General features: G+C 28.1%; 1 protein-coding gene across 1 annotated transcript in view; it reads left to right on the plus strand.

Annotated features, from left to right (window-relative positions):
* The window catches only part of wake (ankyrin repeat and fibronectin type III domain containing protein wide awake), an 84591-nt gene extending 65125 nt beyond the window's left edge, over nucleotides 1-19466 (plus strand). Inside the window, exons 9-16 of the mRNA XM_011501123.1 lie at nucleotides 1549-1652; nucleotides 12213-12485; nucleotides 15332-15634; nucleotides 16807-17246; nucleotides 17320-17699; nucleotides 17768-18371; nucleotides 18483-19037; nucleotides 19109-19466. Coding sequence (XP_011499425.1) covers nucleotides 1549-1652; nucleotides 12213-12485; nucleotides 15332-15634; nucleotides 16807-17246; nucleotides 17320-17699; nucleotides 17768-18371; nucleotides 18483-19037; nucleotides 19109-19444 — 2995 coding nt within the window. The 3' untranslated portion in view covers nucleotides 19445-19466. The remainder of the gene's footprint in view (nucleotides 1-1548; nucleotides 1653-12212; nucleotides 12486-15331; nucleotides 15635-16806; nucleotides 17247-17319; nucleotides 17700-17767; nucleotides 18372-18482; nucleotides 19038-19108) is intronic.
* The last annotated feature ends 342 nt before the right edge of the window (nucleotides 19467-19808 follow it).

Genomic DNA, 19808 nt, shown 5'->3' on the forward strand with positions numbered 1-19808 from the left:
CAAATAATTTATTCATTTATTAAAATTGAAATTTTATAATGCTTTACTAATTAATTAATAGATCAGTCATAAAAATGCGATTCTTTATATATTAAACACTAATGACACAGAAAATATTTTTATTTAATATTAATCATTTTCGAACATCAAAGTAGAACATTAAAATTTATATTCGATAACTTATATTCAATATGAACGATATATTATTTAGTATTCACTGTACAATATTAATTCAGTTTCAAAGTTCATATAACTTCAATGTCGTAAAATATATCTGTTTCAAATATAACGACAAAATAAAACGAAATTATTACAACATAATAAAGCTACAGTAATTACTTTTAGTTTACACTATACTGATTAAAATATTTACATGCGTATTCGGATGAAAAAATATTTCCTTTTATAAACTTCGATTATTATTTATAATCGTTGTATTTATAAAATATTAACAAATTGAATAAAGTGATTATTTCAATTTTATAGATTGCTATATTTTTGAAAAGGATATAATACTATTTTATTTTTGATATAAATATAACATTAATATTAATTATTATAAAATTATTAATATTTGCATAAACGACATATCTTTTTTTTTAATAAAACCGAATTTCAATTAAATTTAGAAATATATCTTTTTTGAAAATAATTAATATTTACTTTTTATGTATAAAACACCATGTCTAAAAATTTCCTACGGTTACTATGAATAAGAGGGTCCAGTAAAAATTCCTGTGTGTATATAAATGTAAATATATAAAACAGTAAAGCTAGGAGTGTGATCCAATATTTTTAATATATAGATATTTAATATAATACATTAATATTACTTTAACATTATTATAAATATAATTTTAAAGAAATTTATTTATTTTTCTTTTCTTAATTCAAAATCTACTTAAAACATATTTTAATACATTCATTTTATCATTATATAATGATATTATTATTAACATTTTTAAATCTTGGTATATAAAATTTTAAATATTGAGAATATTTAAATTAGTATTCCAAAAGCATTGTGCAAGTTATATGCTTTTCAATTTATTTTTAATTTTTTAATTCCCTACGGTTAAAATAGTTATCTATCAAATATTACTTTCTTAAAGTAGAAAATGACGATTAAATTTAATATTGAGATTATAAAATAAATTCTTAATTTTTATATATTGAAAATATATATATTAGTAAAACAATTATTTATTTACTTAATTGCAAACGAATATCATTGGATAGATTACAGAAAAGATTCTAATACAATTTGTATAATTTATTTTTCAAAAATATATTCATGCTATAGCAAGAATAACAAGACGCGAGTTTTGTATTCTTTTAAAACTGAAAACTTTCTTCTGGAGTTTGAAAAATCGAAAAAATGATAAGTATATAGAAACCACTACTCATTTTATATATTTCTCAATTAAAGATATCAAATCTTTTTAGACTGAGAAATCAATCGAAGGATTTATTGATTTAAACTGAAATTAAAACAAAAGTTAATACCACCACAGAGAAAATTTATAAAAAAATTTTATTTAATTTCAGCGTAAATAGTGACGGTCTTTCATTATTAGACGTGGCAGTATTAAGTAATAACCGATCCTTAGCGAAGATGCTTGTGGCTTTTGGAGCTCAAGAAGGGAATCAGTGTAAGTAATGCTATATATTCACCTTTATACCTTTTATTACTATATTTTCATTATGTATATAATATCATTATAAGAGAATTATTTGCTATTTGATTTCCATTAAAATATGTTGGATTTTATATTTGAGGATATGTAATTAATATTTTCAGATGTTAGTTGTGTTAAATTTTGAAATTAAAGACATACTTCATAAAACGCTGTTATAATAATATATTTTATAAAGAAGATAGATTTTCGTGTAATATTATATATATAATATTAACAAAATTACAGAAAAAAGATAAGTCTTAGACAATCGCGGAATTTCGAAGACCATTAAAAATTCTAATTTGGGAACGGTCCCAAGGGTTCGCGACAATGGTATAGAACTGAAATTTTCATGATAATTAATGACTAGGTGTGACACTGCTAGTCAAGCACTTACTCTTAACTAAAGATATTCGTTTAGCGATTTAAAGTTGCAATAATATTATATTTTAAAATGCAAAAAATAGGCAGAGCTACAATGGAGGCGATGATTCATATTGAGTTAATGTTGATTACTTAATTGGCGTATTTACATCACATGTTGTTAAATTTAATATTACGTTGCTATTACACTTTGGATATTTAACTTTTTAATCAAGTTACAACGCAAATTCATGTTTACCCACGATTATGTACATACAGGTATACGCTAAATTATCAATAATACTTGCACGTTCAGACGAGCATATGTTTACGCATTTCTATGCTCAGTTAATTTGTGCCGATCCGGTACCAACTTGATCTTGCGTAAAATTCGAATTCTTATCTTGCAAACTGGAAGATATAAAATATCAAGAAACGTCATGTTTCCTGTATTGTATTTATGTTCATTTTAATAGTCATTGAATTGAAATGAGTTGCTATGAATAAAATTTCCAAACACTACCAGCAAGCATAAATTTGCCATGTTGTAAATAAAAAATATTAAACATGTCTTCATAGAGCATTATATCACAGGCAATGTACCACTTCATTATTGCAAATTATGCAAATACGTTATTAAATTTTTTAACATATATAATACTTTATATTTGTGAACATGGAGACGTAATGAATTTTATCACAATATTCTTTATTGCGGACAAATCATAAATGTACAATTAATTTAATTGTAAAATATAATACACGATATAATTAAATTAAAATCACATCTTTTGTTACTTAATATTACCAAACGATAAATTAAAATATTTCAAAATGTATTTTAATGAAATGATATAAATTATGCTGGGGGAGTGTAAAAGGCTGTTTTCCCAGATAATAGTATCAGTCATTTTTCGATAAAATTCTAATAAAAATTCATACGTGTACTAATTTGTATAAAATTATTCAGACCTCATTGCATTATTCTATGCTATAAATTTATAAATAGGACGAAAAAACTCAATTTAATAATTCTTCATATTCACAGGAATATAGAATATTCATATACATAGATAAATTCATATTGCTTACCTTAATAAATAAGTCAACGAATTTATTATTTCTTCGTATATTCTGATATTCACATAAATATTTCTATTTCAACAAATATCTAAGATTTTATTGGTACATAAAAGACTTCATTTATGCATAATGAAACTGCACTCTGGTGTCTTCATTTATTTGATTTTGATTTTCGTCGTTATTTTACATGAATTCAATTGAAATACCGGATGCTCTGTTATTAAAATATAATGAAGTAAATTAAAAAAATTAAATTAAAAATTAAAACAATAAGAAAAATGAAGACTTCATGAAAGGATGTTTGATTTTGATGAAAACTCGGATTAAATACAAGAAACTCAGATCAATACCAGAAATTTTACATATCATTTGATTTTTTTATCCCCTTACAAAGTGCATCTGTTTAAAAAAACTTAATTTAAAGTGTCGTAAAGAAATTGATTACAATTATTAAAAATAATAATAATACTTTGTTAACTTTCAATAATACAAGGCAACCATTTTTGAGAATTTACAAACATCCTTATCAGTAAAATGGCTTCATCAATAATAGAATATAATTCGATAAAATATTCAAAACTATAACCCTTGTATACTACTATTCATGATCGAATAGACAAAGCATTACAATGCAGTCGAAGCTTTCGAATAACGACACTTCTTATACAGAGTCATGTTGTGTTTGCTAAGGAGATAATTCATGTTGACTTTATGGCATAACTCGTATCCTAATAGATTAATAACTAACATGATATCCGTCTGGAAATGCGTACCGGCGAAAACACTTGGAAACAAGATAAGAATATTCAAAGGATCGTACAATACTTTATAAGTAACCTTAGATTAATTTCATTAAACTAAATACTTATTTGATTTATTCTCAATTCGTATTTTATTTGTAAACAAGTTTTTTTTTATGCAATGTTACATTTAACTGAATTTTCAAATTAATAGAAAGAAAAGTGTTTTATAGAGAAGTAGCTGGAGTTTTTTATTCGAAATATTTGCTTAATGAAAAATACATCAATAGTGAAAACATTAATCAAAATTTCTAGACTTAAACATTTATTTAATACTATGAAGAATGGATATTATTTTATAATTTTATTAATACATAACAACCCTCATATTGACCTAAGATTAAAAAAAATCTTTTATATTTGTTAGCATCTTTACATACATATATTTTATAGTTGGTACGTACTTTTTGTTTGTAATGTTATTTTTATAATAAAAAAAACTTATGCAATTACAAATCTACTGTACTTGTCCTTTAAGAAATTCAATTTAACGTACATTAATAAATTGATTTCATTTAAATTTACTTAAAAAGAGTTTCATCGAGTTCAATTTAACAATGTTTATAATTACAATATTAAATATGTCTATTAGAGCTTTGAATCTAAATGAAAATTTTTTTAATAGTTCTTCAGTTTTTAATAAATTATTATCATTAGTTAATAATCGCTTGCATCTAATCATTCACATTTGCTCATTCGATGGAAACTATAAAAGTACATTGAATTTACTTCCATCATTAAGCATATTTAAATATCATTGCATAAATAACTAGTCATAATTCTTCATTCTTAGAATTATTCATGTATTCAAGATTTGATCAAATTAAAATTAAAAAGTTTATTTTTATATATTATAACCCTTCATAAATATTTTTGCCATAATTACTTCAATACTCTTTTTCTATTTTGATTAATAGATAAAAATATATAGATTTTAATACATAAATAAATTGAATTAACAATATAAATTTTACCTTAATTTGTAATTTTATACATATACATACTTTAGTAACTCTTTTAATTAAAAAATAACGCATCTATTTATGTATGTATAACTACAAAACCATATTGGATTTTTAAAAATTTATTTTTTCTTGACAATACACTAGGTTGATTACCTTATATTTTGCAATTCTGATTTAATATTATAATTTAAAAGTATATTTATTTGTAGTTTTCGTATTTATTATATTTAATTTCTAATTCAATATTCAATCATTAAAAAATTTTCAATAGATATACAAATAACATAAAAGTCCATTAATAAAATTTTGAAAAGGTAAAAACCGCCTATTTTACAGAATATAGGAAAGCTATATTAATATTTTTTTCTTAATATTAGTAAACATATGTTTGCATTATATGTCACCTAGTAGTGTTTATTTCCTTTTATTGAATATTATCTACATGATTATATTTGGTATTCGTTATTAATTGGTAAAAATTATATTTTTGCCAAGCTGACATTGTATTTTTTCATTACAATGTATTTATCTAATATTGTAATGAATAACGTACGTAAAATATTTTAAGCATACAAATTTAAGTTTTTTCACTACCTATAAAATTACTCAATATAAAGTTGATAATAAAATTACATTTAATGTATATCGTATTGTTATTGATAACTCAAATAAAAAATGACTTCAAGAGTATGATCAAACATATATACATATTTTTAGATGATAAAATAATTGATGAAATTTGTATAGAGCTTCCGTATTGATTCGATTTGATCGTTTTACTCTATCGTAGGGATGTAATAAAAACTTGTAGAGTTTTATTTTGAACCGTTAGAGATGAATCCTTTATTAAAATAGTAATTGGGTTATGAACGCGATTTAGCGAATTTGTTTAAATAATAAAAGTACTTACAATTTGTTTCGTCGTACTGTAAACTACTTCCATATAATAATCCTTCATAAATTTAACGTTGATACTTTTTTTTTAATATGTACTGTTTTAAAACTTATTTACTTTATATTGAACAAAATTTACTATTTCATATTAATTATTCAAGAAATTGCAATTATGTAAGGAGTAATGTCTTCTAAAACAAGTTTCTAAATTGTGAATATATATTTTTATTAAAATAATGGAAAACGTCTATCAATATATTAACGCCATATACATGGTTATTTCACAAATGTCAATCAAAATAATAAATAAAAGTATATTTGATATTCAACTAATAACTTCTCGAACTTATAATTCTTTATGTATATATTATTTGGATTTAAAAATTAATATAAGAGATATATTCGTATACAGTCATTATATGTAAACTATAATATACTATTCCTTACGTAGTATAAAATATAACTATATACATTATTCTTTTTAATGTTATAAGTATTTTCTATATGACTACACAGATAAATATTGAAAATTAAAGGGATAGAAGTGGAAATAGGAGAGATAAAAATAGATAGATAAATAGATAGATAGGTAGAAAGGGAGGAAGATCATTTATATAATATGAATAAGGTTTCATTTTATTAATTAATTATCACATAATTAAAATCAACAGAATGGAAGCACGTTCGGTAATATATTTGCCTGCAATTACTTATTTTCTTTTTATCAGTTTCCTGCGCATGCGCTCATACACATAATAACCAATTTGGGGCTGGGGAGTCGAACCCGACGAAACAAATCGTACGGCCAATAGCAAAATATTTAGATGACGAAACTGTAAATTACCCAGTATAATATTGAAACGTCGCGCTCTTATTTTCCTTAGACAATAATAAAATTTTTATACGCAGTAAAATCCTTGTAGATATCAATTTTTTCATGAAAAATCAAAAACTATATAGTGCAAGACAATATATTATATTCTAAAATTTTTATAATAAAGTACGATTGTATGTTTGGTACTATGTTTATTTTGAAATTCATCAATAATTTAACAAATTATAATTTAAAAAAATGTTAAAGAAATTAACTAATGAACAGTTTTATCCATTTTATTACTTACGCTTATCTAATGAAAAATTTAAGTTTTTAATTATTGGAATTTTTCAAAAACAAAAATAGAAATAATTGTTTAAATAATATATTCAAATGATAATTTACAAACATCAAAAATTCCTTCTACGACTGAAGTTTCCTGTTTACGTAAATACGCAAAAATGAAATAGAATCCTGAAAAGGCAAGTTAATCTTGATGTCTATTGTTTTGATAAGATAGAGTTTTTTAATAAACCATCGTCTATGGACACAGTAAAACTAGTTCATCCTCTTAATTAAAATAATGCGGATATCTGCGGAAATTCTACTGTTTTCTCTCTTAATCCTTACATTATATTTATTTGATGTTATTCCCGATAAAATAATGACAATAAATATTCAATACATAATCAACTTTAATACAACTAATGCTAATACTATTTTTTTTACAAATTTTAATTTGGAAACTTGATGTTGTTCTTTAAAACATTTGCTTTAATAATGTAACTACTATATTAACACATAAATTGTGTGCCAAACTTGTATTTATGCAAAGAACACATGTAAAAAAATGTTTAAGATTATAATATAAATTCTCTTAATTACGGGATCAATAATCCATATTTTCCAATGCAATTTTCATTAATATTAATATTAATAAAGTATCAAAATATAATGACAGAAATCTTAATATTGATGAGGCATGTAAAATTTAAGTTAAAATTTTTAAAAAATGTGAGAAGCTATTTAATATTAAAGACATGACTAGTATTGGAATTTTAATAATAACAATAAGAATCATTACATACTTGTAATTGAAGTAGCACGTAAATTATTGCTTCAAAATGATATAATTCGGAATTATTAATAATATTATTTCCATATACAATAATATTATTTTCATATTGTTCTCAATAATGCTGAGAGTTTCTATCAAAATTTCAAATTTAAAGCCATTTAATAAATCGATTGAGTGTATCGACAGTAGTATTAATAATAGTTCTCATTACTTCAACATTACCATTGTAAACGATTGAAAATGACGATTGGCTGTAACAATCATATTGAAAAGCTTGAATGGCCCGTAACACGTTGTAAAATCAATTACTAATTACTGGCTTATTTCTCTCAATATTGAGCTTTAAATTGTTTAAATTGCGATGAGGATTCTTAATAATCGTAGAGTGCCGAAATTATAAGACCCATTACTAAAATATGCTAATATATTATCATCATGATGAATTCAGTAAATGTTAAGCTATCTACAAAGCCAAATATTTTTCAAGAACGGATTCTTTGATATTAAGAACGTTGACTGCAAATCAGAGTATATGTAATTACAATAATACCCATTTGCTACGGTTCTTAAAATAAAAAAAATCAAACTTTCCAGTATTTCGATGATTCTAAATACATTCTAAACGAAAAATCCCTGCATGTGCAAAATGGATAAACAAATTAATTGATTTTCTAATTTTTATTTAATTGATTCTAATTTTCTTCTTTACTAAATTGATTTTATGCGAAGGATCCTGATAAATCTGAGAAAATGCAGCATCATGTCGAATATTTAATTTAAATATATTTAGTTCATGCAAACTCAGAAAAAATTAATTATTTGAAAAATTGAACTTTTTTAAACGTACCCCATATCATTCATACTTTTATGATAATACTTGATTTGTAAAATTTGCATGTGCTTTAATGTGCGTTTTACATTAAAGTAAGGGTACTAAAAAGCAATCAAGAAATAATAAATTGGACAATGTGTGATTATTATGTTTAGTGTAAAAGCAAATTAGACTTTATCAGCCTTTAATAATTTACAACTATGCAGTTACAAACTGTTATAAGTGAAATTCTAGTAAAGTACCAAATATTCAGATGTACATATGAATTCAAAACCCGAATAAATTTAAAATCACAATTATTTCATGAATCTATTACGCACAATTATCCGCAAAGTAATAAAATATTTATCTTAAAACCTAATATTTTTATATTTGTAAATAGGAAATATTTTTTATATAGTATGATGTAATTTTTTTGTAGTATTATCATTACATAAAGCATTCATAATTTTATAATGCTTGTATTTAAATCGTGTTTAATGCTTAAAAAGCTTTTATAAATGGTTGAAAATGTTGTCCCTAAAAATTCAATTGTATATTTCAAATTACATTTACTACGTATATATATCTTTACAAATTTATTGCAAATCTGATGACAATACAGAATGTAAAAAAGAAAAAGTTAAAAATAACTGATTGATTTTTAGGGCATAATCATCATATTTGTAGTCATGCAGAATTTTCTGAGAACATATTTGAGACACGTCGAAAAGTAACATCTTTATCTAAGGAGACAATACAGCAAAAGCAATAATGAAAATACCGAGGGAACCTGTAACAATAGAATATATATTTTAATATAATTCATAAATTTAAACGTACAAATTGTATTTTTAAATTGAAAAACTAAATAGTTATTAAATATTGTATAATAAGCATTTTTCAATAATATACATATAAATTATTAAAATGGAATATTTTAAGAATTTCTAAGAATTGTTATCGTGTTACAAAATGTACAAAGTTAAATGTGTTGGGAAAGTTATTACTAAGAAGTAAAGATCGAAGAATTAATATATAAGTCTTTTAAGTTAAATATATTTACAACGTACTGAACGATACAGTTTTTAAATATAATTTATAAGAACACCTTTTCTGAATTCTATAATAATTCAATTACAATCTTTGTAAGGCAATAATAATTTTTCCAAAAACAGTACTAGGATTATTTGATCCATTAACTTTGTTATATGTTTTTAAACTAAAGTGCCTACTGCTATATGATGAAATTAATAATTTATTGTGATAAATAAGCAATGAGTATTCATAATTTAAGTGACTATAGACAAATAACAACAAAATTGTAGAAATAAAGTTATATTTACAAATTGTACGGACACTATAAATATTTAATGTTTTTACACTTTACGTTATTTTAGTTTAAAATTCAATTAAAAACTGAAACAAATATAAATTATTTGACTTCAATGTGAAAATTTAATCTGAATTAAGAAAAAATTAATATATTACTAATTTATATTTAAACTTATCATATCTGATTAATAAGAAATTTAGTAATTATTTAATCATTGCTAAATATATTAATAGTGTTATCATATAAAAATGATATATTTGGGAAAAAAATAATAATTTACTATTATAGTTACGATTTTATTTAATCTATAAGAATAAATTTTGTTAATACTTATTCATATGAATTTTGAATAATGTTATATAATCTTCATATAATAGAATACTCTAATGATAATAGTTTTATAATATACCAAAAATTCTATCTTTCATAATTTAAATATGAAAGATTTTTATACTATAATATCATAATCAAGTGGCCACATTAAATTTAACTGAATTTCAATCTCTTATCATTTAAAATCTTTTTAATAAAATGCATTAGCTATAAATTGTTTATAGAGTAACAGATTTAATAGTAAAAATAAAAAATAAAAAAAGTTATTAGACCTTTTACATTATGTAAACTAAAAAATTAACAAATTTCATTGTCAAAATTTATCTTTTAAATTTGTAGACAGAATGAAAACATCGACATATTTGAATAACATTGTTTAAAACATAAATAAAATATTTTAATAATATATATTAAATAATATTTTATTAATTTAATTTAATTTTTCTAATGCATAAAATAATATTGAATATTTATATTGACTAAAGTAAAGACTTTTTCTAGTTTAATACATAAACGAGAAAATACAATATCTATGACATACTTTCATTTACCCTATACGAAATATAAATATTTTTAAGAAATATTGATTAACTAAGCGATTTCGTTACAATTTTCTCCTTGTGTGTAAAATATAAGTCTTCGCAATATGATTTTAATTAATTTTGTTGAATATTTGATTGCATTTTCTTATTTTTCATAATCTTGTACGCATATTATTGTTAAATATCAAATATTTTATGATAACTTTACCTAGCCAGTGTCACATACACAATAAATAAGTTTGTATCACAAATCAGTATCCAACTATGAGCTTGATATTTTTAAGATGAAGCATTTAAAACTCATAACCGTTATCGAAATTCAGGTATCCGTGATTGTCGCGTGAATTTATAGAACTATTCTCTTATACACGAGAAACTAGTTTAACCTGTTGTTCCCTATTTTCACTATTCACTATTCAATGTAATGTTTTAAAAAATAGTATTATAAGGGCCATTATTTATTTAGCATTAAAAAATTTATTTAGAAAATAAATACTAACACAGTTTATATTTATTTTTTTATCCCTTTTAAGTAGAATATAATGCAAGTAGTAAAAGTATCATATACCTGTGAAACATTTGTTTATTTGAAAAGTCAGTGACAATGTTAACTTGCATTTAAAAATATTGTTTTAACAGAAAATTTTTTTGTGTGAACTTGAACACCTGAATTTTAATTAGAAATTTTACCACACTTTACCACTTTTACCACCAATTTTACCACAATATTCTATATACTCATTATATTTATAGAAATATTTTAATGATACGCGAAATTTGTATAATAGGTATTTATAATCCCATTAATAATGTTCTTTTACGCAACGATATGGTATTTACTCTAAAATTAAAATCTAAGATAATTATAAATAATGAAATAAAACTTTAACGATAAAAAGAAAATATTTTGTTAAAGAAAAACAACTGCAGGAAATTATAATCGCATAGGTATAATCGATTAAAAAGAAAATTCTTACTAATATGCAATTAATCAAAGAATTCCTTACAAAAATAACATTTCTTTTAACTTCATCCATGTTTATAAATAAGGGATATTTCGATCAACTTATTAAATATGGTGTCATATTAAATCAATCTCGTACATATATTGGGATCATCTTAATTTCTTCCAGTAGTCGAAATTTAAAAACACAATCCATTTACCTTTTTATTTTATTTTTTTAAATATGCATTATAATATTTTTAAAAATTATGAAACTGACAATGAATAGCCTATTTATTCGATATTAAATGGTCTTAAAATTATTTTGCGAGTATCTGAAAATCATTGTTGAATTATTTTGAATTTAAGAACGCCTAATCGGATTTCAAAGCTTTAACATCGTCGACACGCGAATGCTTAACAAGCAATAATCTAATACCGAGTCATAAAGTTCATCGTTGTCAATTCAAATAAGTCCCATACTGACTTCCTCGATTTATTAATATAACAGACGAGATTGCAAGCTATTAAAAGCATAAGATACTAAAAATTTTCACTCTTGTTGGTACAGTCAAGTCACCGGAGTCACTAGGCAGTCACTTAGCCTCGCTATTGTCAGAGGCCGAACACCGAGTACAAGCACTTGGGGGCGGGACAATCGGGAGCAACCCTGCCTCCGGTTCGGCTCTTTTGGAGCCACCTCCAAGCCAGAGCCACAGGGGCAGCTTCTCCTCGCAGCACAACCTGACCGGTTGCGGGGGCAGTACCGAGGACAAGCAGCTTGCACTCTGGGAACGCAGAGCCAGGGCGCTTAGAAAAATGCTCCTTGGATTCGATCAAGCGCGTAAGCTTAAGCCTTTATGTTCTTTTTAAGTAGTAAGAAGGTCGAGTGCGATATTGAAACAGCCTCGGTTTCATGTAAATTATGAAACTTGCTTTTTGTATACCAAATAAAATTAAATATTATTCTTAATTTATAAATGTTGCTCTTTCTCATGAAAAATTTATTTAAAAACAATTTATCGTAATATAATTATTTATTTAACAAAGACCTATGACAAAAAAAATTATTTTGATTCAATTAACGTTAACGATATTATCTTTTAAATTTATAAAATTGAATGAAGTTTTATATTAGTATTCTCTATATTCTAAGTATATTTTATAATAAATACTTAATATTCTATTCTGCGTGATCTTATACAGATTTTCAACACATTTCAGCTATAAAAAATAACAAAAATAAAAATCAGACAATAAAAATCTCTTAAAAGTGTATACTATCTTTATCATATATTAATCATATATTATTTGTGTGTTATGTTATTTTTATTGGTGTTATATTTTATTATAAATATATAGAATGAAATATGGAGTTGAAATTCAGATTACTACTTCATTTAAATTTGCTATAATTTAGATAGAAAACTATTAAGCAGTTAAAATTTTAAATGATATTATTATGAATTCATTTTCTATAAATAATGATCTATATATGATTCTATTAATATCTTAGAAAACTCTTTGTTCATAGTTTACAATTACAAGGAGTTAAAGGTTTCTAATTATTATTCAATCAATTGTAACAAGTTGAATAGCACGGCATTTTAACGAATTATTTTTTTGGTCTATGATACAAATATTGCTTCTAAAATTAATTCTTTATTAGTCGAGTAATTTTTTTTATATACAGGTGTGCTCATATCACGTGCATACACACACATACACACACATACACACACATACGCACATATGTATAAATATATTTATTTATTTCATTATTCTACATAAATATGAATTTGAAAATCGTTCAATTTTAATGCTCACTATTGGTTCGAATTTTATAAGAATCATATCATAAAAGCCTACAGATTATGGAGAATTCTATTATTATTTCAATTCTGTTATTCATAAAATGCAAAAATAATGTAATAAAAATATTTCATTTAAAGAATTATTTTATACAATTTCGTTGTTTTCTGAAATTATACATTATAAGATAAGAATTATTTTATACAATTTCGTTGTTTTCTGAAATTATACATATAAACGATTTATTTTATAAATTCTCTATTAGTAAATGCATGAAAATTGTTAGGTGATGCATAAGGCAGATATACTATCAAACAAATTGAAGGATTTAAAAAAAAAATATTAACTAGTACAAGTTGAAAGCTTCGTCAATATTTTATGAGATAAATTACTAAAAACATTATGTTCCTTAAAAATAAAATTTTAGTCACAAAATTTGGAAGAAAAATTAATTAATTAAATCTGTAAAAATCTATAATCGTATGAACGTTCACATCGTTATTAATTTATTTACATCATTAAAAATACTCTATTTATATAATTAAAAATACTCCTTATATTCTAAATCATGTAAATATTAGGAATATGCAGTTGGTAGATAAGGATCAACATTGAAATTTAAGACCTCTTATTATTTATTATTCTTTTTTTTTTAATATAAACCTTTTATACGTATTTTATAAATACATGACTATGTAAATTTAATAAATCAATTTGATTAAATATAATTATTATGAAATTTAATAATTCAAGGTTATAATTTAAATCACAAAGTCGCAATTACTAAATATCCAATTTCGTAAATACCTGTTTTAAACAAATTACACTTGTCTCATTATTAAAAATCACCATGTATTTATATTATTGATTATTAAATATATTGTAAATTCAATTTTAAAATTTGTAATAAATTTACAAAGTAATAAAACAGAAAAACTTATTAGTATGCATTTAAAATAAATTGAATTATATATAATTATTTGAATTTTTATTCAACAATCTACTTACCTGCAAAGTTTATTTATTTGAACATGTGGATTTTATCTTCATCATATTATCTTGAAATTGTATTAACTGAAAATACTACAATTAAAAAATGATGTGAAAATAAAAAATTCAAGTAATTTAAATTTTTTGCAAAAATTGTGACATGATTATTAGCACACAAACTGCATGATTTTTAATTATGATAATTAGATTAAATGTTTCAAAAAGGCTCGGAAAATTGCTCGTTCAAAAAATAAATTAAATAAAATTAGAAATATATATTCCAAATTTCAAGTTGTCGTGAACACGCTTTTATAATTATTAATATTGAATTGCTTACTAAATTTAATTAATATAAAAATATCCTATTCGTTAATCAAGAACACATCGATTGGAAATGTTATAACAAACTTTCGACTTTTAACTGGCAAATAGACTAAAATAGATAATAGCACAGTCTTGTTAGATGTGCGTAGCGAAAACTAAGTACACATTTTACTTCAAGTCACGAACTGTCCTGAATAAATACTGTAAATACTTCATGTCTTAATAGAATGTACCGCCGCTATATTTCCATCGAAATTTAGCGACTCCAAAGTAAAGTTGGCCAAGCCCCGATTCAATAGTCATAATTGCATTTGCTTGTCGTGGAAGTTCAGGTCGTTCGATTGCCTGAACGCGTAAGTTAAATAGAACAAAGCTTTGCGGTAGCCTCCGCCCCAATTTGTATTCCTGACGAAGATTTTAAAACTAACCAAGGAGTATCGCAAAGATTAGCAGCGAAGCTGTGTAAATTAATTAAAAATCGTACACTTTGTTCTTATCAATTTGCCCGCTTCTCTTACTTAATTACAAAAGCTCCGTTGATCAATAAGTAGCTTGTAATTACAGGACCGCCAGACATGCCCTTCTTGGTGACGGTTGACGTAATCGGTACTACCTCCGTCACAGCTAGATTTCAAGAATCTGAGGCCCAGGAGTCGCCCATTTGCACCAAGTTTAAGATCCAGTGGAGCTTTAAGGAGGATTTCGGGACGATATGCGGTGAACGTGAGCTCCTTGACATGAAGCAGAAGGAATGTCGTATCGATGGCCTCCTGCAGGGTCATAAGTACTACTTCCGGGCGGCCGCTGGCAATCTCAAGGGTTACAGCAGATTTAGGCCGGCAACGCCCGCCTATCTTACCCCAAGCAGTCAGTACATCGTCTTAGATTGCTAATCGATTAGGCACTCTTATTTCTGCACACTAATGAATCATTTACTGAACTTCTTGCATATCGAAAGCGAACGAATCAATAAATTAAACTCTAAATACGCTACAAAGATAATAAAATAAGAATTAATTAATCAAATGTATTATATTTATAATTAATTTGTTGCTTAATAATTGGAGTGCTTAAATGTATCAAATTATGTCACATAATGAACTAAATTTTTGATGAATTTACCTGAAATACTTATTTCATTCATACTCCAAATTACGAAATAAATTTAAGAAACGCGTTAATCGACAAAAAATGATTCTAGTAAATTAGGTAACTATTTTGAACGGAGGAAATAAAATAGCCTTACAATATAATTGTAAAGCGAATGAAGCAAATATAGATACGCCTCCTTTAATTTTATTCCATTACACAGCTTACAAAATTGTATAAGTATAATACATATCTATGTTATATGTTGGCAAAAATTGTCTAATAGTTTCTTAAGTTTTAGAATTTTTTGAATGTTTATTTTTTACCATTAAAAAGTTTCTATATGAATTCTATACAAATAAGCATTAGAGTTGAAATGAGTTTTACTTTTGAAAAGTGCAATCATAAAATCAATTGTACAATTATCCAGATATATTAGAATATTTACAATAAATATTAAATTTCCAGTACATTTTAAACTTAACATCTATGCATAGTCTGAAATAAAGTAATTCTTTACAAAAAAATAACATTATAATAAGTACATCATATTTAATTAAAGAAAAAAAACTTTAATGTGTACGATATGTCTTTGATTATGCAACGAATTTTTTGTGAAATTCTATAAAGTTTCATTACAATCGCCAATCATCTTATTATCTAAATTTTACAATACGCTAACTTCCAATTTAACTTGTTCTTCGCAGCGTATTTATATATATACATACAGCGACGCATGTATTTTAATTTAATTAACCAAGAAGTTTTGACGCATTAAACATCTGCAAAGTTCAGCACTTATTTCCAATATATCAAATAATATTAAGCAATACAATATACAATACAATATAATATTAATAATTGGGGCGGTAATTCGATCGTAGCCGTAAGATTGTTTACACTAGCTTTAATTTGATTGATATCCGTTTTCGTATCATTGTGAATTTAAGGCTGGCGTGATCTTGACGGTCGAAGGACACGTTTTGCAGGACGTCTAGAGCAGCTAGACAACTTATTGGGTGACATAAGAGGCACAGAGTACAATTTGGAGACTCCGGCACTGCAGCGTCGCAATCACAAAAAAAAGACGACAATAAAACAGCTGTTCACGGCGACAAGTAAATTCCAGAAGAATTTACGTCGTGGTATATTCCTCGGCTGCCTTCTCTACCACGAGGACAAAGTATTGGTGACGAACGAAGATTTCCTACCTGTGATTGAAGTGGATGAAACGTATCCAAGCTGCATTTTCAATGACTTCCATTGGCTTATGAAGGTTGCATGTACATGGGAGGACGTCAAGACACTCAAACAGGACATGGAGAAGAGTCAGAACATCACCACGAATCACTTTAGGATAAAGCTCCTGCAGGCAGCGACGCAAATGCAAGTAAGTACATTTGATTTTGAAGTGGATGGATAGTGTATGAATTGAATTATCGCACGCTGTGATTTGTATCTAGGCTGCTCTTTGCATCCAAGATCTCGGACGGTTTTACCACAAGCCAATAAGAGACGCTCAAGGGACGCTTGTCTTCTCCACGGTGAACTACGTGAGCTCCCCGAAGCTCGTCTCGGTACTCAACAGTAGATGGTTACCACTGAGCAAAGTTACTAAGAAGCTCATCACGCACGAGGACAGCAACGTTGCCGATATCCTCATGGCCAGCATTCATGACCAGATGGCCTATCACCAAGTGAGCGGCATCAAGCTCTCGCGTGGCTTGTACCTCGGTTATCTCAAGATGCAAAGTAGCGTCGATTCCATTCAGGTTGTAGTGGCGGCCAAATCGCCCAACGTCCTCCCCCATTGCAAAATCCGAGAAAATCCCCATGTCTCCGCGTAAGTCTTAGCTTTAATATCTAGCATTAGTCCGCGATGCTTGTTTAACGCTCTGTATTGCTTTGCAGCGAGGAGTGGGAGCACTTAAAGCGTATTGCACAGCTTCAGATTTCCGACTACTGCGCTCAAAGCGAAGAAAAAGAGAATGCGGCGAATGAGCTCCAGGGTTCGGAGCAACAGAAGCTCTTTATCGATATGATCGCGGCCGCGGCGAAGCGACTTTTCAACTTCATGGACATCGGCTCGGACGAGTCGCTCGTCCATCGGCTTTACGATGCCGAGGTTATCGATCTTAACTCCGATGTTTCGTTCCTGCTCGCCGTCCCTCCCGCGGAAACCGCTTGCTCCGTACCCGGCACCCGGGAAATCCTGCTGCAACGTGGCGACCTCCTCTCCCTACCAATCCAGCTTTTTGAGATGATACACATAAGTACCTATCAGCAGGACTTCATGAACCGGTACGCCAGACTGAGCTACATTCTCGAACTCGACACGACTCACGCGCAGCATAGCCATCGCGAAGCGTTCAGCAACTCCGAACTCACTGTCGCCAAGGACAAGCTCGCCAGACTCCAAGATTTGCAATCTCAGATGAACGTCATATGGAAAGGCGCTAGATGGCTCATCGACGTCATTACCTTCGCCCGCGACCGAGGCACAACCTCGCAAAACGTTAGTTTCGGCTCTCGCGGCGTTTACAAAACGCCGTTCACATATAGCGACTAAATAACCTTGTAATAGAATTACGAATTTTCAAAGCTAATTTCTGCATTTACATTACAGATTGGTGGAATCAGCATCAAGCAGCTACTAAACTTCGACCGCAATAAGAACAGTAGCACTGGCAATAGCCTGAAGCGCAGCCTCTTGCAGCTGCCGCCCCGGGATCCGAAATTGGTGAAGTCGAGCCCGGGCCGCGGTAGTTGGCCGGGCCCGAATATCGTCGACCCTTCCTGTTGTCCCCAGACGAATCTTCTTACAACCGAGTTCAGCAAAAGCGAGCAGCAGCTGCCTTCTGGTCCGTATCCCCGTAAAGGCAGCAGCAGCTCTAACTGCTCATCAAGCTCGGAGCCATACCGACTACAGGTGCAATCGCGATTGCCTCCCTCGAAATCCGAGGACACATTGCCGCCGGGTTCTCAGCACAAGATCTTCCGCGGCCCACGTCCATCGAGCGCTTCTGTGCGGAGTTCGGCCTCGGCCTCGACAAGTCCGTTACTTGGTACGCCTGCGCCTGGTAAATCCACCGCAAGTGTTGCCGCTATTGCTGACGATCACAGCGATGAACCAGGCGGAGAACCGGGATCTCGAGCAACCGCGCTACCCGGGATTCTGCAGGTGAGCTCTAAATGGTTGGCACAACATCCGAATTTTTACCAACAACTTAATGAGTCCGTTCCTTTACTCAGGTGTACGCTGCTTACGAGACAGGTCTTGCCTCAGGTACGAGCTTAAAACTTCATGTAACCGGGCGCACAACGGCGCGCGAGGTCGTGGATCTTGTGGTAAAACAACTAAACGTCGCTGTACTGCTCAAGGGTCTCGAGGGTCCCATCTATCCATCTGAGCAGTTGGGCAATTTCTGTTTAGTGGCGGTGATCGGAGCGCGTGAACGCTGCCTCAGGGATGACTTCAAGCCCCTCCAGTTACAAAACCCATGGAAAAAGGGTCGACTGTACGTGCGTCAGAAACAGGACGTACTCGCGGCCCTTGAGCACAGCAGCAAGCACACGGCCTACTTGTAGCGCGACCTACTGTTGACATTAAGCTTAGACGTAGGAAGTCTCTAGAGTTTCTGTAAAAGGACCGTGAAGTCTCGCGTGTTACTTCACACATTATCATATAAATGTATTGATTGTGAAGGAAAGGCACGAAGTTGCCGATGTAGCAACGTTTGCGCCTCGTGGCTAAATTTTAACCAAAAAGTACTTGTTCGTAGGGCATATTTGTCTTAATAATTGCTGCATGTACGGACTAGACATTTAAACTTACACATTTTTCGATGTTAGATACAACGAAAGTATCGAGATCGATTTTTGGGCGAGAGGGGAGGGAGGTAGTGATGTTCCTTGTAAATCGATTGGAAGAGGAACAAGTAGCAAGAGACAT

The sequence above is a fragment of the Ceratosolen solmsi genome, unplaced genomic scaffold (genome assembly GCF_000503995.2).
Source record: "Ceratosolen solmsi marchali unplaced genomic scaffold, CerSol_1.0 scaffold10, whole genome shotgun sequence".
Classification (NCBI taxonomy): domain Eukaryota; kingdom Metazoa; phylum Arthropoda; class Insecta; order Hymenoptera; family Agaonidae; genus Ceratosolen; species Ceratosolen solmsi.